Genomic DNA, 21,531 nt, shown 5'->3' on the forward strand with positions numbered 1-21,531 from the left:
AGATTTCTCACTAGAGTAAGAATTTATTAGACGGAATTTATTTTTTTAAAGGCATGGAAGGTAGGTGGAAGTGTCACTCTCCAATCATATCAGATTGAGGTTTGAAATGCCCTAAGCGTTGTCATTTTAAAAGATGTAGAAAATTTTTCATGTCTGATAAAATCTTAGTAAGTATAAGGATAACAAAGCACAATTATTCCAAACCCCAAAACAAAACCAGAGAATACAAAATTGGCAAGGGAGGGCCAAGCAACGTCAAGATTCATGCATTAAAGCTAAGTGCTAAAGTCTCCAGCTGACTTCCTTCTGAAACACACTCCGTGAGCAACTGTTACAACAAATGACAACAGCACACAGAGAGACACGGCAACCAGCAGTCCAGGCCTCAGATGCACACACAGAGACGGCAACCAGCAGTCCAGGCCTCAGACACCAAAGTACTTTGAGGTGCAGCTTCTGTTAAAGTCTCCTACTCATCACAGCTGGCCCCTAAGCTCCTCAAGGCAATAAACAGTTACTCTTCTGTTTATATGATAAAAACATGGTTTATGTGAGCAAAATCCATCAGTTGGCACTGGGAAGCCTGACTAATGACTTTTGGAAAAAGCATTCTTTACAAACGCTTTTGCTTGTGTATCTTGGTTTTACTCCCCGTCCCTCCAAAACCTGAAGGCTGAGTCTCCCTTCATCAGCATCATTTGTTTACCCTATTTGGACGACAATCTTCATTTTGTAAGAATAAGAACAGAGTAAACAGAAGACAATGTAAAACAGTCAAAGTAGGTAACACTCACACCTGAACGCAATTCTTTCGTAAACCTAAGTCCAGTAAGTATGAAATAATTTAAAAGACAAAATACGTTAGTCTTCTAGGTATATACAGCATCAAGTCTCCATGACTGATCATGAATGATGAACTGTAAAAACCGTCATGGGGAGGGTGAGAGGAGAGATAAGTTGACTATTTTATAAAATTATAAAGGTATAGATCTGATAGTTTCTAGGGAAGCTGACATTTTTCAAACTAGAATATTCTTAGAGAAAGCACTGCAAGGAAGGAGTAAAATGTTACATCATAGGTATCTTTAAACGGCATAATGCAGAGCTGGAGCGGCAAGTGGCCAAGAGGAAATACCCACGTCCAAGGTCAGAGACACCCCAGTAAGACGGCAGACGCTGACAGAGGGCATTAGAGAGCAGACAGACAGAAACCACAGTCACAGACAACTAGCCAATCTGATCACACGGACCACAGCTTGTCTAACTCAATCAAACTATGAGCCATGCCCTTTAGGGCCACCCAAGACAGACGGGTCATGGTGGAGAGTTCTGACAGAACGCAGTCTATGGAGAAGAGAATGGCAAACCACTTCAGTATTCCTGCCTTGAGAACCCCATGAGCAGTGTGAAAAGGCAAGAAGATAGGACCCTGAAAGATGAACTCCTCAGGTCGGGAGGTGCCCAATATGCTACTGGAGATCAGTGGAGAAATAACTCCAGAAAGAATGAAGCGATGGAGCCAAAGCAAAACAACACCCAGTTGTGGATGTGACTGGTGACAGAAGCAACATCCGATGCTCTAAAGAGCAATATTGCACAGGAACCTGGAATGTCAGGTCCATGAATCAAGGCAAACTGGAAGTGGTCAAACAAGAGATGGCAAGAGTGAATGTCAACATTCTAGGAATCGGTGAACTAAGATGGACTGGAATGGGTGAATTTAACTCAGGTGACCATTTTATCTACTACTGTGGGCAGGAATCCCTTAGAAGAAACGGAGTGGCCATCATGGTCAACAAAAGAATCCGAAATGCAGTACTTGGATGCAATCTCAGAAATGACAGAATGATCTCTGTTCGTTTCCAAGGCAAACCATTCAATATCACAGTAATCCAAGTCTATGCCCCGACCAGTAACTCTGAAGAAGCTGAAGTTGGATGGTTCTATGAAGACCTACAAGTCCTTTTAGAACACCCAAAAAAGATATCCTTTTCATTATAGGGGACTGGAATGCAAAAGTAGGAAGTCAAGAAACACCTGGAGTAACAGACAAATTTGGCCTTGGAGTACAGAATGAAGCAGGGAAAAGGCTCACAGAGTTTTGCCAAGAGAACACACTGGTCATAGCAAACACCCTGTTCCAACAACTCAAGAGAAGACTCTATACAGGGACATCACCAGATGGTCAACAGAGAAATCAGACTGATTATATTCTTCGCAGCCAAAGATTGAGAAGCTGTATACAGTCAGCAAAAACAAGACCGGGAGCTGACTGTGGCTCAGATCATGAACTCCTTATTGCCAAATTCAGACTTAAATTGAAGAAAGTAGGGAAAACCACTAGACCATTCAGGTATGACCTAAATCAAATCCCTAACGATTATACAGTGGAAGTGAGAAATAGATTTAAGGAAATAGATCTGATATAGACAGAGTGCCTGATGAACTATGGACGGAGGTTTGTGATATTATACAGGAGACAGGGATCAAGACCAACCCCAAGAAAAAGAAATGCAAAAAGGCAAAATGCCTATCTGAGGAGGAATTACAAATAGCTGTGAAAAGAACAGAAGTGAAAAGCAAAGGAAAAAAGGAAAGATATAAGCATCTGAATGCAGAGTTCCAAAGAACAGCAAGGAGAGATAAGAAAGCCTTCCTCAGCGATCATGCAAAGAAATAGAGGAAAACAACAGACTAAGAAAGACGAGAGATCTCTTCAAGAAAATCAGAGATACCAAGGGAACATTTCATGCAAGGATGGGCTCAATAAAGGACAAAAATGGTATGGACCTAACAGAAGCAGAAGATATTAAGAAGAGGTGGCAAGAATACATGGAAGAACTGTACAAAAAAGATCTTCACGACCAAGATAATCACGATAGTGTGATCACTCACCTACAGCCAGACATCCTGGAATGGGAAGTCAAGTGGGCCTTAGAAAGCATCACTACGAACAAAGCTAGTGGAGGTGATGGAATTCCAGTTGAGCTATTTCAAATCCTAAAAGATGCTGCTGTGAAAGTGCTGCACTCAATATACCAGCAAATTTGGAACACTCAGCAGTGGCCCGAGGACTAGAAAAGGTCAATTTTCATTCCAATCCCAAAGAAAGGCAATGCCAAAGAATGCTCAAACTACCACACAATTGCACTCATCTCACATGCTAGTAAAGTAATGCTCAAAATTCTCCAAGCCAGGCTTCAACAGTACGTGAACTGTGAGCTTCCAGATGTTCAAGCTGGATTTAGAAAAGGCAGAGGAACCAGAGATTAAGTTGCCAACACCCGATGGATCACTGAAAAGGCAAGAGAGTTCCAGAAAAGCATCTATTTCTGCTTTACTGACTATGCCAAAGCCTTTGACTGTGTGCATCACAACAAACTGTGGAAAATTCTGAAACAGATGGGAATACCAGACCACCTGACCTGCCTCTTGAGAATCTGTATGCAGGTCAGGAAGCAACAGTTAGAACTGGACATGGAACAACAGACTGGTTCCAAATAAGAAAAGGAGGACATCAAGGCTGCATATTGTCACCCTGCTTATTTAACTTCTATGCAGAGTACATCATGAGAAACGCTGGGCTGGATGAAGCACTAGCTGGAATCAAGATTGCCGGGAGAAATATCAATAACCTCAGATATGCAGATGACACCACCCTGATGGCAAAAAGCGAAGAAGAAATAAAGAGCCTCTTGATGAAAGTGAAAGAGGACAGTGAAAAAGCGGGCTTAAAGCTCAACATTCAGAAAACTAAGATCATGGCATCCAGTCCCATCACTTCATGGGAAATAGATGGGGAAACAGTGGAAACAGTGTCAGACTTTATTTTTGGGGGCTCCAAAATCACTGCAGATGGTGAGTGCAGCCATGAAATTAAAAGACGCTTACTCCTTGGAAGGAAAGTTATGACCAACCTAGTGAGTGAGTAAAGTCACTCAGTCCTGTCAGAATCTTTGCCATCCCATGGACTATAGCCCACCAGGCTCCTCCGTCCATGGGATTCTCCAGGCAAGAATACTGGAGTGGGTTGCCATTTCTTTCTCCAGGGGATCTTTCCAACCCAGGAATCGAACCCAGGTCTCCCGCATTGCAGGCAGATGCTTTAACCTCTGAGCCACCAGGGAAGCCTTGACCAACCTTGACAGCATATTAAAAAGCAGAGACATTATTTTGCCAACAAAGGTCTGTCTAGTCAAGGCTGTGGTTTTTCCAGTGGTCATGTATGGATGTGAGAGTTGGACTGTGAAGAAAGCTGAGTGCCAAAGAACTGATGCTTTTGAACTGTGGTGTTGGAGAAGACTCTTGAGAGTCCCTTGGACTGCAAGGAGATCCAACCACTCCATCCTAAAGGAGATCAGCCCTGTGTGTTCTTTGGAAGGACTGATGTTGAAGCTGAAAGTCCAATACTTTGGCCACCTGATGCGAAAAGCTGACTCATTTGAAAGGACCCTGATGCTGGGAAAGATTGAAGGTGGGAGGAGAAGGGGATGACAGAGGATGAGATGGTTGGATGGCATCACTGATTCGATGGACATGAATTTGGGTGGACTCTTGGGAGTTGGTGATGGACAGGGAGGCCTGGCGTGCGGCAGTCCATGGGGTTGCAAAGAGCTGGACACAACTGAGTGACTGAACTGAACTGAGCTGAAATGGCATAAGAGGGGACAATTTTTACCCCTCTCTTCTACGATTTCAAAGTTTTATATAATAGGAGCATATTATTTTTGAAATAGCAAAAAGTGTAATTTAAAAGTCTTTAAGTCAAAGCAATTTTAAGGAAGAAATGTGAAGCTGGAGAAATCAGGCTCTGTGACTTCAGACTATACTCCAAAGCCACAGTAAACGAAATAGTATGGTGCTGGCACAAAGACAGAAATAGAAATCATTGGAACAGGATAAACATCCAGAAATAAACCCTTGCGCCTACAGTCAATTAACCTCTTACAAAGGAGGCCAGAATATACAATGGAGAAAAGACAGTCTTTTTAGTAAGTGGTGCTGAGAAAACTGGGCTCCCTAGAAAAGAATGAAATTAAACCATTGTCTAATACCAAATACAACAGCAAACTCAAAATGGATTAAGGATTTAAATGTAAGACCAGATACTATAAAACTCCTCAAAGAAAATGATAGAATGATCCTAGACAGAACACTCTATGACATAAATCACAGCAATATCTTTTTGTATCCTATCCTAGAGTAATGGAAATAAAACCAAAAATAAACAAATGGACCTTAAAAGCTTTTGCACAGCAAATGAAAAGACAACCTACAGAATGGGAGAAAATATCTGCAAACTATGTGATAAGGGATTAATTTCCCAAATATACAAACAGCTCACATAGATCAGTGTCAAAAAAACAAACAATTCAATTAAAAAACTGGGCATAAAATCTAAATAGACACCTGTGCAAAAAAGACATACAGATAGCCAACAGGCACACGAAAAATGCTCAACATCACTAATTATTAGAGACATGTAAATCAAAACTAAAATGAGGTATCACCCCACTCTAGTCGGAATCAAGTGAAGTCGCTCAATCGTGTCTGACTCTTTGCGACCCCATGGACTGTAGCCTACCACGCTCCTCCATCCATGGGATTTTCCAGGCAAGAGTACTGGAGTGGATTGCCATTTCCTTCTCCAGAGGACCTTCCCGACCCAGGGATCGAACCCGGGTCTTCTGCATTGTAGGCAGACGCTTTACCGTCTCAGCCACCAGTGGAAATGCTATGCTATGCTGTTTCCGACTCTGTGCGATCCCATAGACGGCAGCCCACCAGGCTCCCCCGTCCCTGGGATTCTCCAGGCAAGAACACTGGAGTGGGTTGCCATTTCCTTCTCCAATGCATCAAAGTGGAAAGTGAAAATGAAGTCGCTCAGTCGTGTCCGACTCTTAGCGACCCCATGGATTGCAGCCTAACAGGCTCCTCCGTCCAGTGGGAATAACCATCATCAAAAGTCTGCTACTGCTGCTGCTGCTAAGTCACTTCAGTTGTGTCCGACTCCGTGCGACCCCATAGATGGCAGCCCACCTGGCTCCCCCGTCCCTGGGATTCTCCAGGCAAGAACACTGGGGTGGGTTGCCATTTCCTTCTCCAATGCATGAAAGTGAAAAGTGAAAGTCAAGTCGCTCAGTCGTGTCCGACCCTCAGCGACCCCATGGACTGCAGCCCACCAGGCTCCTCCATCCATGGGAGTTTCCAGGCAAGAGTACTGGAGTGGGGTGCCATTGCCTTCTCCATCAAAAGTCTACTTACATTAAATGCTAGAGAGGGTGTGGAGAAAAAAGAACCCTCCCACAGTACTGATGAGACTACAAATTAGTAGAACTACTATGGAGAACAGTATGAAGGTTCCTTAGAAAACTAAACACAGAGTTATCATATGATTCAGCAGCAATCCCACTCCTGGGCATATATCTGGAGAAAAGCATAATTCCAAAAGATACATACACTCCAGCGTTCATTAGCAACACTATTTACAAATGGCCAAGACACGGAAGCAACCCAAATATCCAGGGACAAATGAATGGATAAAGATGTGGACTACCTTGGACTATTACTCAGCCATAAAAAAGAACAAAATAATGCCATCTGCAGCAACACGGATGGCCCAGAGATCATCACACTGAGAAAAGGTCCGAGAAAGACAAATGTATGATATTATTTATATATGCTATATATATATATATACACCAATGAACTTATTTACAGAACAGAAACAGACCCATAGACACAGAAAACAAATCTGTGGTTACCACAGGGGAAATGGGGGAAGGCGCAGACTAGAGCGTGGGATGAACAGACACACTACTGTACAGGAGACAGATGACCAGCACGGGCCTGCTACACACACAGCGCAGGGACCAGCGCTCCGCACTCTGTAATAACCATGTGATCCGAAAAGGAACGCGCATACACTTAACAGAGTCACTGTGCTGTACGTCTCTGAAGCTAACACAACACTGTGAATCAAAAATAATTCAAAAAAATATACATGCAGCTTGTGTTTGAAAAAAGAAGTCTGTTAGATAATATAGTAATGAAAAGCAAGTCCTCAGGTCTATAGTTTTTAATGTATTCTTTACATTGATGGGAGAAACTTTATGAAGTTTATAGATTCGTTCTTGAGCAAAATAACGACGACAGTCATAGTACTTTACCTGTTCCCTTCCGTGGGAGTTCCATATTCCACTGGGGCTTTGTGGTGGGCGTGCCATCACAGCCTGCTGAGTGCTGGGGTATCAGAGCAGATCGAGAGTTAGCTGGCCGATATTTGGAGAGCCCTAAGATGCAAAAAGAGGAAACCGGGGATTTATTTCTTTACTTCCAAAAAGAAGAAAACAGTCTACCTTAAAACCAGTTATCAGTTCAACAGTAAAACTCTAATAATAAAAAGGATATTATTTTTTAAAACTACTGAAAAATCCCACTTGATTTAATTCTTTGTCATGGTTCTAATATACTTAAGTTTGAGAAAAATAAACGTTCAAGAAAGACAGTTCACCTGAATGAACTGCTGCACACATAAACTGGAGTTTATATTCTGGAGCAGAACCATGTCATGTCACGGTTTTTATTATTTATGTGGAACTTTGCATCCAGTTAAGCATGCCTGTTCTCCCCAAAATTTATTAATAAATTCCATTATAATATTTAACTGACAGATCAAAATAATTTAGGGATTGTACAGATATTTGAAACATGGAATGTTCCAGTGGTAAGCCATGAAGAGTGCTGTCATACCAGGAGACCCAGGCTCTAAGTCCAATCATCCAGATCAGACCAACAGTCCTCTGCTTGTGTCTCACTTTCATGCGTCACACGAAAAGTCTAGGATTGGGATCTAGCACTGAGTTGGCTATTACCTGGGTATGTCATTGAGGGCAAATTATTTAATATATCTCTGGTTAAATTTACTTATCCATAAAATGGACAGAATAGAAAAATAATTGTTAAGACTGCTTATGGTTATGAAAGCCAAAGAATTCATGACCTTTCCGTTTTCAAATATAATTAGGTTCATATTCTTTTTGATGCCAATTCTCAAATTCTACTAGTTCATCCCAGATTTTACTAGATAGTAAAAAAGGTCTTACAAACAAAACTAAACAAAAAACCAAACAAAACGCAACCAAGGTGGGTAAGGGAGAGTTGTACAAATATAACATGTTTTAAAAAAAGCCATTCAAACACAAAGATCATAAAAGATAACCACATCGAGCATGAAGTATAAATAGGATTTTCCAGTAAAAAAAAACAAACAAACAGGAATAGTACCAAAAAAAGAAAAACAGTCATATTTATAAAGAAATATATCATAAACTTGAATTATAATGATAATAATTAATAATCATTTAAAATGGTAATTATAGTTAAGTATCCTTTATCACAATGACAATAAAACAGTATGTGAAGCACAGAGCATGGTGATAAATATTGATGAATTACATCTTTATGTATCAATATGGGTGAGTTTCAGCAGCATAACGTTGAGTGAAAAAAAGCTAAGTCATGTTGAGTATCACACAGTTTTCACGTAATCCAAAAACTAGGCAAAGTAAACATATAGATCATATATCTGTGTGGTACACTGTACAGAAAAGCAACAGAATGTTGAAGGAAAAACAGCTGAGATACCATTTACTTACTCGCAATGCAAAGAAGGTGAACAGAATCAGGAGAGAAGCACAGAGAGAACGGCCACAGAATGGAGAACGCCACACAGGTTAATGGGGGGTGGCGGGCTCACCAAGGCCGGCTTTATTACTTACTGTACTTCACAACTACAAGCAAGTTACACAAAGCTTTATTTCTGAAAACTTAGAAATGTTGATGACATGAACTAGGTGTAATCTCTTCAAAAAGCATTATGGCAATAACACCAAGAGCACGAAAATCTTCTAAAGACAAGCACCTTACAATAAAGCTAAAATTCATCTTTTTACCAAAAATATATTTTAAGGGATTTATCCTAAGCATAATTTGACAAAAAAAGAAACAGAAACTTCTGTATGAAGACACTCAGAGAGAATCACTTGCATAAAATTAAAGTCTGAAACAAATAGCTGCCCACAGGGAAATAACAGGTAAATTAGAACGTATCAGCTCGGTACTGCCTCAGGTAATGTTTTCCATAGAAAAGATTGTGATGTTTGAGAGATGTATGCAAAAATATAATATGACATGTTACATGGAACAAGCAGTCAAGAAAATAAAGTAGTTGTGTTACGGGCTGCATTAGTTGTAGTCAAGAAGTTTTATATATAATTACAGTCACATTATTAAAAAAAAAATTGATCTCTTATTTTATTTTGAGGTTAAGTCTAAACCTCAAAAAACAAAGAAACAAAAAACAGAAATTAAAGCTACTGGAAGGAATCTGATGAATGGATTTTTGAAAAAACAAATCTAGAAGTAAGCCAAATATTTAAAAAGAACCAAAACAAAGTAGAAAATCAAAAGAAATACTTGAAACAATCGTATCCCTTTGCCGCTATGTGTTATCTGGTACAGCCTGTATTTTATCCTGGCCGCCTCTGAACTGTGCAGCTACTCTCGACAATAAGGCAGCTGGTACAGCCTGTATTTTATACTGTATTTTAGCCTGTGTTTCATCCTGGCCGCCTCTGAGCTGTGCAGCTACTCTCGACAATAAGGCAGCACACCTCCACAGTGGTGTCACGCGGCCGCTCCACCAGCCCAGTGAGCGCAGTGCACCGTCTTACCTGGAGTTGACGGCCTTTCCAGCATGTTTAAATGATGGGAGATGAATGCCTGGCTATCATGAACAGTATCCATATCAATCTCTTCCTCGTCTTGAGAACTTGAAAACTACAACACAAACAAAACAAAGGAGGAAAGGAGCCATTGTTTCACTTTATGTCTGGATTTCTGCTCTCAGGAGAGGCAGCAGAAAAGCCGCAGGATATAGCCCCAAAACATTTAAAAGGAAAAGTGGTCTCCTTCCCAGAAAGCATTAAGAGAAAGAGAAGATGACGCAGCCCAGCCTCCACAGAAGCTGACTGGGGACGACTGGACGTGCACGAGCGGCTGAGGTCTGCCCTGCGCTGTGGCGAGAAGCAGCGAGCTGCGCAGGCTGTGCACACAGAGCTCCTCCCCCAGACAGAGAAGACGCGTGTGGCAACAGAAGTCTGACCATCGGCTGCAGTGTCTTAGATGGACACTTGAGTTCTTTTACGATTTAGGCTGTCCCACCTGTTCCTGCGAAGGGAAAACCACTGCGAGTAGTCACAAGGGTGTACAAGAAGGTGAGCGCCCTACGCTGCTCATACAGGTGTAGCCTGTATGTCTTACTCTGATTTTGAGTTTGACTTTACTGCTATCCTCATTCTTCTCCAGTATTTGACCAGGCTCTAGTGGGGACCCCAGTGGTGTGTCAGCCTTCCTCTTCACTCCCTGCTGATGAGCTGACATATTACATGAGGCTTCCTTGGCAAGGTGATCATCTTCCTGTGGCAATATTCAAGATTAAAATTAGATTCCTGAAGACAAGTAGCTCATGTTATAGCTGAAAACTAAGACCTACAGCAACCATGCAGATTAGCACACGCCCAGTGCCTGAAAGTTGTCAGCAACGGGCTAGAAACGAACCTCCCCTCCCCGTCTGCTGGTCTTTCTGGGAGGAGAAGGGAGGTATGAAAGGGAACTTTTCAACTTTCCCCAGAGCATACACATTTTGGTGTTATTTTCCCCTCTTATCTGGAAGACTCCAAGTATGAAAGTGGATCAATCAACATACATGGACAAGAATTAGAAACATTCATTTCCACTGGCTTATAGTCAGATACAAAAGAGCTCTTTAACGAGACTTTTTTTTTTTTCTATGAAAAGATTTGTGTTACTTTATATAACCTGAACTCTAGGATACATTTTAAATTTACAAAAATAAGTATGATTATATTTCAGAAAATCTAGGTGAATAACTTCTTTTAAATGACTATTACTAACTAGCATAAAGAGAAATTCACGTTTTAAAGTGTCAAAACACCAGTAGGGTATTGCCAGGCAAGTAATCTGGTCTAAATATTGGTGAAAAATGAAGCTTGAAGCACTGGGGACATTGTGTCACCAATGAGCAAGAGGCTTCTGGAAAACTTTCTTTAAATTACAGTAAAATAATTGATATGGATCCTGAAGGTCTTTCTACAATAAAGTCTCATAATTTCATAATGCATAGTTGGAAATAAAAGTTTTTGTAAAAGCAAACACATATACATATACATAAACTAAAAAAAAACATAATGCATTTCTCCTCCCCCAATCAGCAGATTACATGTTCACTGGACCATTCATATTATCTACTTATTTACTAATGATTCAATAAGCAGTCATCAGGCACTTCTCAAATGTTTAGAATGACGCTATTAATGCAAAGTAGCAAAAAAAAGAGAAAAGTCAAGGTCCTGTGTACAGACAAGTTCGGTTAATATGTAATTGGTTAAATGTTCAATTTTCTACTACTCAAAGGAGACACTTTAGGCTCCAGCACAGAAAGTCACTGTCATCACGAGCAGTGGGTGGACTGGCATCACAGCACCTGCTGCGCTGCCGTAGGCAGCTGTCAGCAGCTCTTTAGAGACTGTCAAGTGCTGAGACAGTGTCAGCCAGCACTTTTTAAAATGGTGCGAGAAGCTGTTAGTGGCTCTCAAATCCTCTAGTTCTAAAGAAACAATTCTCTTCTTTGGAGCTCTAAATAATAAAACTATTGATACTTTTTCCGTATCACATGTGATTCTTACAGGGTTCTGAAATCCAACTAGCTGTGTGTGACTACTTGGATTCACCGCAGCTTCTTGGTTGCCTGCTATGGCCTCTGGAATGATGGTTGGATTCAAGACAGCTTTTTTCTCTTTCAAATTAAGGACCAAGCCAAGTTCTGGCAAGGGTAAGCAGGAAGGTCTACTGAGGCCAAAAAGCGTGAAGTACAAGTCCACAGCGCCACACCGCAACCTCCAGTCGTGTGAAGTGCCTAGGAAACAAACAACAGCAATAACAAAAGGTCAGCGTGCACATCTATCCACACGTGTAGATGTCCAGAACCTGTACAAACGGAAGGGAACAGAGGGTTATGATGCCTAAAAGGAGCTGCCTACTGCCCTAGGCCCCAGTGGCAAGCCCTCTACTGTAAAGATGCTTCCTACCTTAATACCAGGTACCTACACAGTCACAGAAACCATAAATGTTCTAAGGAAATACTGAATTTTACAACTGAAAAAAATCTAATTCTTTCATTCTCCTACGAAATAAAAATTAGACACCTACTATATTTAAAATCTGAAAGTAATAAATTTGAGCATTAGAATTTGTTTCCAGGAGTAGCATTCATGAGGCTCTTGGTGTACCATCTTCCTAACATGCTATTAAAGATGAAAATCAGACAAGGTGAACAGGGAATGAATGAACGTGGAGCAGTTAACCAAGGAGGAGGAATTAAAAGGAAGATTTAAAGCCAGAAAAAAAAAATACTATTTTTGGAGTATTAGACTTATACTGGGCTTTTCTGGTGGCTCAGATGATAAAGAATCTGCCTGCAATTCAGGAGACCTGCGTTTGATCACTGGGTTGGGAAGATCCCCTGGAGAAGGGAATGGCAACCCACTCCAGTATTCTGGCTGGAGAATTCCATGGACAGAGGAGCCTGGTGGGCTACAGTCCACGGGGTCGCAAAGAGTCAGAACTGGTCCACATTCATTCATTCTCTGTTCACCTTGTCCGATTTTCTTCTTTAATAGCATGTTAGGAAGATGGTACACCAAGAACCTTCATGAACCCCACTGAACCCCACACTGGAAACAAATTCTAATGCTCAAATTTACTACTTTCAGATTTTAAATATGGTAAGAAACCCTACGACTATTTGAAACAACACAAGTCTAATCTCAGATTTATTGTAGAAGTGTCTGTTCAATACCTACATATTTGTGCTGTTCTACTAGGAACGTGTTAAAAAAAAACAAACAAACCAGCAAACAGCAGAGATGGCTACAGGCTGGTAACAGAGATGGTAACTTGTATTGGCCAGAGGAAAGCTGCATCTGCAGAAACTCAGTCTAAGGCGGCTGAGAGACTTCTCAGCTTCTCTGATGAGTATCCGTGTTTCCACCTCTGAAATCGGGGTTGTGGTCTCAGAGTATACCTCACCCCACAACAATGGCGGACCAGAGCCCGGGAACGCCAGAACTCCTCCCGCTCGCCTTTCAGTCCCAGTGGAGCATTCCAGGTGGGCACTGCCACCACACAGAGCTGCCAGGATGAGATTATCACCTAGGGTCAGATAATGACTATGGTTTCTAGCCAGAATTTAAAATGACCTAGAGAATTCAAAACAGCTGAGAAGAAATATTCTTCTAGACAAGAAAAATAAACCACATAAATAATTTTGGCCAAGAACGAGGGTTTCAGAAGAGTACCACAATGTTTTAAAAAAGAGGCACAAAAAGGAAAGACATTGCTACAGTAAATTCATGACAGTTAATAATTTTAAGTTTTGTGGTTTTCAACAACAAATATTAGAATAAGTAAATAAATTGCAATCAAGTAATGATTTTCATGAGATATACTCTAACAGACCCTGGGTCAGGAAGATCCTCTGGAGAAGGAAATGGCAACCCACTGCAGTATTCCTGCCAGGAAAATCCCATGGAAAGAGGAGCCTGGCGGGCTACAGTCTGTGAGATGGCAGAAGAGTCAGACCTGATTTAGCAACTGAACAGCAACCATAACACGTAAGTAACTATGACATTAACATGGGTGTGTACTTTCAATCGTCAGAGGAGTCACAATTTTACAGAGCTCATACTATATATACTCCTCTGTATTAGGCACTTTGCACATCAGGAAACAACTGTCAGTCTTACTTGAGACATCTTCGATTTTGCTACCATGTGGTAAGGTAACAGCAGATGCACAATACTGCTCAAGAGCTCTGAGAAGCATGAGAGAAACCAGAAATGGGAACAGTACAGAGAGAAGGTAAGGATTTTACACTGGAAATCCATTTCTTTCTCTGGAATATCCATACCTGGACACTTTACTGGACTGAAATTGCCCCATGTTTTGGGGGCCCTCATTACTGTCCTCCTCCATGCTTTTCACACATGGAAAGGTTCCACAGAGGACAGGGATCGGATTCCTGGACCTTCATCACAGAGGCTGGAGGAAATCAGCCCTCTGAAGAACAGAATGAAGGCTGCCGAAACAGCGAGCCCTCCGTGTCTGCCACTCGGGGTAGAGCAGGAAAAGACGCCCACCTCAGACGTTCTGTCAGTAAGGAAACCAGAACGGCTTAGGGCGCACTTACGACTGGAATAAGGCTAAAGCTTGGAGGGGAGTGTTGCCCAATTACGTCAACTGCAAATAACGATTCTGGAATCTTTATACACTGTAGACGACGTTGAAGCCAGTCATGAAACGGAGTAGGAACTCTTAAAAAGTTTTTTTTAAAGAAGCATTATCTCAGTTTTAAAAAGCAGGTGGGAAATGTATATTCTGATGAGCCGGGGCATCCTGTTCCTGAGGGTCAGCTGAGGACTGCGAGACGGCACGGGGCATGAAGGCTGCTGAGAGTCCCCAGCCCCTAGAGCAGGCACGCCGCTCCTGTGTGTTTCCGTGTGGCTTTGGGTCTGGGTCGGTAACGCTTCAGGGCCTTCAATCTGGATGGAGGAGGCAGCACTGCTCTATTCTTATGGGGGGACCTTGACTGTTTCCCCTCCTCAAAAATCTGAGTTATAAATATTACAACTTAAGGCTGATAGGATGGAGTTAAAAAATAAGCAGTGCTTCTGTTAAAATTATAAAACAGGAAAAAAATGAGAACATTGTATTTTAAAACCATGGAATAAAATCTTAAAATGGTTGTCACTTTACAGTGGCATTAAGTGGCAGAGTCAGAAAGGATGGATGGGAAGATCAGACTGACCACACGACAGTCATGCTTGTGGCGCCTAACTGTACACATTTCTAGGCTTCTGTCATCAAAATGACGAGTTTACTGCAAAATATCCTCGGGACTTCCCTGGCGGTCCAGTGTTAGGACTCTAAGCTTCCACTGCAGGGTTCATGGGCTCAATCCCTTGTCAGGGAATCAAGATTTTATAAGCACGACCAAGGAAAAGAAAAACGTCCTGAAAACGGTGCCTTGATCAGCGTTAAAAGCAATCACCTCAGAAAATGAAGGAATGATCTTTTCTAAGATCAGATTTGTGATCTGAGGGATTTGTCTTCAGATACTTTCTGATTTGAGCAGAGACCATCCACCCTGAGCACTGCCTCTCTGGCTCAGGCCAGCAGGGCGGGTCCCAAAGCATAACTGCAAATGATAATCCAAGGGCAGCTGCTACCTGAGGGAAGGATCATGGGGGAGGGATACATGAGTGTTCCTTGCCATTTAAGTGATTTGAGTTGGGAGGGGTAGATGGCAGATTAAATAACAAGTCTTCAGAATGCTGCTGCTGAGTAAAAACCAGAATTCTCTAGGCAATCAGTCTTCCCTGTCTAATGCCCAATGTTCTCCAAAAACATTAAAAAGAAAAAAACAAAAAACCTTCTCCGTTATCTGAGCCATTCCCACTGTTCATACTGTTCTGTCCCCTTTATTTACACATCTGAAGAGCAAGAGCAAAAACTGTTTATGCCGATGGCTTCACGGATCTGTTCTGTTTAGATTATTAGCACAGAGAATTCCAAACCAAAGCAGTAACTGTACTTTATTCTGAACACTAGCAAAAATAAATACTAAACATCAATCAGAGCTTGAATTTGTATAACCACCATCTTCCAATGGAGTTCAAACGTTTTAATAGAGATTGCCCCATTAACCTTAAACACACATTTATTTTGCCCATGAAACCTTCCCTAAGAAGTGACATGTGACTTCGTACTTCATTATGACTGTCTGTCAAGTTGCACTCCCTCACAATCATGGAATCATGCATTCTTGCTAAGAATATACTCAACACAGTACAGTTCATGTCACATGCTGCTGCTAAGCCGCTTCAGTCGTGCCCGACTCTGTGCAACCCCATAGACGGCAGCCCACCAAGCTCCCCCGTCCCTGGGATTCTCCAGGCAACAACATTGGACTGGGTTGCCATTTCCTTCTCCAGTGCATGAAAGTGAAAAGTGAAAGTGAAGTTGCTCAGTCGTGTCCTACTCTTCACGACCCCATGGACTGCAGCCCACCAGGCTCCTCTACCCATGGGATTTTCCAAGGAAGAGTACTGGAGGGGGTTGTCATGTCACATTTTAACTGCTGAATGATCCTGTACAAGTTCATGAAGTAGTCACTAATGAGATAGGCAAGCAAGTTATCTTCCAATACTTTAGAGAGAAGGTAAAGCAACATATTTATTAAAATAAATACCCACTGCTCCCTCACCATCTATCTGTAGCAACTTCTCTCTAAGCCAAACACTTTCAGTCTAGCTTTAGATTGAATTTTAAATCAAAGCCAATATTACAATTTCAACATATCGGAGACATAAAGCAAATTTTCTTTACATATATATTACAGTTACAATCCTACAGGAAAAGATCAGTGATTCAATTAAACAAAAATGTCAAAGAATATAAACACTTTACAAAACAGAAACTAGATAGCTCACATATATGAGAAGTACTCAACATAGTATCATTAGTATGTTAGCGTAACAACCTTTCAAGCACTTAATATGAACTAGTTACTGCATTTTACAAATAATAACTCATTTAATTTTCAGTTTGCAGAAGTACCTCTATTTTAAAATGAGAAATTCATGGGCTTAGACAAGTCACACTGAGAGCAAGTCATTCAGCTGAGGTTTAATCCTCAGCAAACTGGTTCCAGAGCTCATGCCTGGGAGCACTGACCGCCTCCTGACTGCACTCAGATAATGTAAATTAAAACTGTGACGATGAGATGCCATGGTCTCTACGGTGTAGAAAGCTAACACTGTATACCGCCCTGAAAAGGGTACGCGAGGAATTGGTTACCTCTGGGAAAGGCCACCAGGAGGACTACCGAAAAGAGAAAGAAGACTTATTTTTCCACCCTCTGTGACCTTCTGAAATAAACATAACAGTAAGACTGTGCAAGTTCATGTTTATAGATCTTTAAACATCTGAGACACTCTCACTAAATTAGTATTTCTGTTTCCTCAACTACCCTGTGGGGCAAAGTGTGTGGCTATGCCCTGAGCACATGTTACTGCAGCCACCACTGTGAAGGTAAGTACGGTAAGCAGTCTCCTTAAAAAAAATAAAATGAAAAAACTCCAATAATAAAAAGCTTTTTTAAAAGCCACTGCTCTCTTACCAGAATTCATAAGTTTCCAAAGTTGATCTACCAACGCTTCATTGCATAAGGGAGACTCCATGCTCTTAGTAAAGGGTGGGTTTTTAGTCAACATATTTAGAATTTTATGTCTGAAAGATAAAGAAAAATCAAATTTTTGCTAACTGTGAAATAAAAACATTTGAAAACTATCTCAAGTTTCTCCATCTTATTTTATCACCTCTCTTCTTAGACTAAGAACTTTCACAAACATTTAAAAATTATTCAACAGCTTGAAGTTTTTTTCTACATACAGTTGTCACTACAGAGATAAAATCACTTTTCTTTAACATATGAATTAAGTTAAACATATATATGATTAGAAGGGGAAAGTACAATACATGTAATACACATGACCACCACCTGCTTAACACACATGTGATTAACCATATACAGGTGTCATACTAAACGCTATGATGCAGTGGCAAAAGACAACAGTCTCTGTCTTTTTAAAATTTATGTTCCCATGGGGGAGACACAGGCTAAAAAATTTAAACTATAAATTAATATTTATATACATGGGTAGTGTGTATATACCGGGGTAAAGGAACAACTGTAGGATTTTATGGACAATTATTACTTGATGAACCTAACCTGGAGCAGGGACTCAAGAAAGTACCTTATAGAGATGATGTTCAACGTAGCTCTAAAGCATAAAGGGGTAATTACACGTAGTTAGTTTCTTTTCCTCCAAATTTTAAGGTTTCAGTCCCCCAATTCTGCAGAGCTTTATCTAACTCTAGTGATCTATCTAAATCAGTAATCCTGATATATACAATAACAAAGAATTTTTAATGTTAAAAGAGAGAAATTTTAAAAATCTGTACTTTTTAAAAGAATCAGTTCTTATTAAAGGCCATTTTACTATTAGGAGTTTAAAAATCAACCAAAAGCCATAAAAATAAAATGCTATATTTGAGGCAGGAGAGATGAATGTCACTGATGTTAAGAGAGACAGAAATAGCAGAAATAGAAATGTTTGCCTATCTTTAAGACTAAGAATCCCATCCCGTTAACAGCAGAACACAGCAGTTCTATATGCTGGGTACTCCGGGAGTGTAAATACTAGAACAGATCGGAGGCTGTCAGAGGCAGGGGTGGGGGTGGGTGACACAGGTGGACGGGATCAAGGGGTACAAATCCCCGCTCATCTTATACAGTAAGTCATGAGGGGATAACGTGGTGACTACAGTTAGTAACAACTGTGTTGCATATTTGAAAGATGCTAAGAGAACAGATCTTGAAAGTTCCTATAAGAAAAAATACTTGTAATTATGTATGGTAATGGATGTTAACCAAACTTATGATGGTGATCATTTTTCAAACTATACAAATAGAGAATCAATATGCTGTGTGCCTGAAACTGTCAATTATACCTCAACAGAGACAGAGAGGAAGGGAGGGAGGAAAGAGAAGGTAACGATGACAGAGAAAAGGACGAAGTTTCTATTCAAAGTATAAAAACCAGAGGGGGGAAAACCCACAAAAAATATAGCGACTGATGTCCCAAGACACCAAGTAACACACATACAATGCCATTAATGTGGTAACACTCCTATCCTGTAATCATTCACTGCTATTAAAGCTTTTTAAAGACGTGCTGACCTTTTTTAACTGTAACTATGAGCTGGATGATATGAAGTAAAGCCTAAGAGGTTCCCTATTGGTGATAGAAATAAACCGTATCAATTATGAAGTAAACATGTCAAATACAATCACGAATGTATCTTTAAATAGATTTTCAGTTCACAGTATAAATAAATGTTCTTGAAACTTGAATATCATGAGCTCCACAACATTTCAAAAGCAATCAGACTGTATAGTATCTAATTTAGAAATACAACTTCAAATATTATATAAAATGGTCTTCAAAACGCAGTTTTGAGATGTCAGAAGTATGTGCCTTAATGTTAGTTCTTGATGTGACTTGAAAACATAAATGAACACATGACAAGCTACATTTATAATTTCTGTCCTACTTGCCATCAGCAGCATCTTATAAACTTTCAAATGCATGAGCTCTACCAGAAAACAGACGAGGCTGGCTTCCTGCCGACTCTCTTTCATGTAAACATGCACTTCAGAACGGGTGATTATGAGATTTTTGTCCACATCAACCTGGTCCTTCATATATATATCAATCCAAGGACAAATTATTTATAATAAAATTCAGATCACAAATCAAGAACCATGAAATAAAAACAGCAAAACTGTACAAAGAATATTTTTTAATAACCATTGCTTAAAACACTGAAATACACAAGGTGGCTTAACCAGGAACCTGCTACAACTAACCTGAAAAACAACTGCTGCTCAAAGGTTTCCCCGTTAGGAGCTGAGATCACCTACGTGTGCCTCACAGCGCGACGCGCTCCAGTGAGGTTAAAAGGCAGAGTGGATCTGTCTGCCTTTTCAGAAGAAAATACCCGCCAAGTGATGTGCAAACTTGAGCAAGACGAGGCTTCTGGGTCTATGTTCTCGTTTCCAGTTGGAATGGCTAAAATCTAAATTATTTTCCAGCTTTCAAATTTCATTTTATGAAACTGAATTATTACAACAAATGAACACAAATTTGAGTCTATTAGGTATAAAGAAAGGAAAACAGATATAGTAAAAAGTTTTAATCCTGCTTAAATACACTATAAGCATCCTACTTTGCAAAAGCAAGCAGCAGAAATGAACAAAATGAAGAGAATACAAAAATGAAAATAGTTACTAAGTCAGGACTGGAATTTTAATTTCCCTTATTTTCTAAATTTTTAACAATGTTGTGTTACATTTTTTGATCCTAAATGCATTTATTAAAAATTAGGATTTTATATGAGCAAGAAATGGAACAAATGGGACACAACAAGACACTGTTCTTATTTACTTTCAAAATACAGTGTATCAATTGATAAAGAGGTTTTATGATTTTTTTGATACATAAGGGATTTTCCCATGTGTACTAAAAAGGGTTACATAAGCTCTTCTTTAAATTACAATAGAAATCATGTGTAAAATTCAGGGAATTAATATATCTTTTAAAGTATCTTTCCAAAGGCAAACCAAATAAAAAACGGCATGAGTACCTGAATAAGGTACTCCTGTATTTTCAAAAACTAAGACTTAACTCCATGTATAATTTTCTGAAATTACTTACTTCATGATTTATAAAAACAAAATATTATAGCACAAAAACACTAACCTTACATAGGGTACAGGGTCATTCTGAACCATGGTAAGTAGCCACTGCAATTCTTCATAACTCCTGTCCACTGAAAACAAAAACAAGGAAACGTACTTGTGGTAATTGTCACACATTAAACACGTGACAAGCAAGGAGCTCACACTTACTATGTAGGGCTCTGTCTCAGCCAGGTCTCTGATCAGAAATGAAGGATGTAGGCAATTTCTTACATTTTTAATGCAAGAGGCTACTTTGCAAGTTTTACAACTTGCATCTGTGCCATCTACAGCTGTGCCATCTATGCAGTCAAAGCATCAAAAACAGGACCAACCATGTATTTTCCACTTAGGTTCAAATCAATGGCGAATACAACATAAGACAAAAGTGTAATTTATTAGAGCCCTAAATCAGAGATGAATAACTCTAAATGGAAATGTGTTTAAATCGAAGTGTGTTTCTAGATGCTCAGATCAAATTACAGAGGTTTGCTATTCAACGGTGTCTCAGTTGAATCACACAGTGAACCGCTGCTGCCCAAGTGGTTTATTTAAGAGCAGCCTTAACTTTTCAGTACAACATAAAAAACAGCTATAAAAACCAGTACTATGATTAACTTTAACAAAATTCACTATTTCCATTTACCTTTTAAAAAAGTATTATATTTATGATTTGAAAACCTTTATTTTCAGGATTTAATTTCTAATATTTTCCATTCTTTTCCTCTCTTTGTGACCCAATGACTTGCAGCACGCCAGGCCTCCCTGTCCATCACCAACTCCCAGAGTTCACTCAAACTCACGTCCATTGAGTCAGTGATGCCATCCAACCATCTCATCCTCTGAGGTCCCCTTCTCCTCATGCCCCCAATCCCTCCTAGCATCAGAGTCTTTTCCAATGAGTCAACTCTTCGCATGAGGTGGCCAAAGTACTGGAGTTTCAGCTTTAGCATTATTCCTTCCAAAGAAATCCCAGGGCTGATCTCCTTTAGGATGGACTGGTTGGATCTCCTTGCAGTCCAAGGGAC

At 40.2% G+C, this 21,531-nt stretch overlaps 1 protein-coding gene across 9 annotated transcripts in view; it reads right to left on the reverse strand.

Annotated features, from left to right (window-relative positions):
• Nucleotides 1–21,531, reverse strand: part of TAF2 (TATA-box binding protein associated factor 2) — an 88,319-nt gene that overhangs the window by 11,835 nt on the left and 54,953 nt on the right. For 6 of the 9 annotated variants that reach the window (XM_059874300.1, XM_059874299.1, XM_059874304.1 and 3 more), the window contains 6 exons: nucleotides 20,526–20,595; nucleotides 17,321–17,430; nucleotides 11,769–11,998; nucleotides 10,324–10,479; nucleotides 9,735–9,840; nucleotides 7,170–7,292 (listed from right to left, as the gene is read on the reverse strand). In XM_059874300.1, the coding sequence (XP_059730283.1) occupies nucleotides 7,170–7,292; nucleotides 9,735–9,840; nucleotides 10,324–10,479; nucleotides 11,769–11,998; nucleotides 17,321–17,430; nucleotides 20,526–20,595 (795 nt within the window). The remainder of the gene's footprint in view (nucleotides 1–7,169; nucleotides 7,293–9,734; nucleotides 9,841–10,323; nucleotides 10,480–11,768; nucleotides 11,999–17,320; nucleotides 17,431–20,525; nucleotides 20,596–21,531) is intronic. The other 3 variants (NM_001191141.1, XM_059874302.1, XM_059874301.1) reach the window with 1 other exon arrangement.

The sequence above is a fragment of the Bos taurus genome, chromosome 14, assembly GCF_002263795.3.
Source record: "Bos taurus isolate L1 Dominette 01449 registration number 42190680 breed Hereford chromosome 14, ARS-UCD2.0, whole genome shotgun sequence".
Classification (NCBI taxonomy): Eukaryota; Metazoa; Chordata; class Mammalia; order Artiodactyla; family Bovidae; genus Bos; species Bos taurus.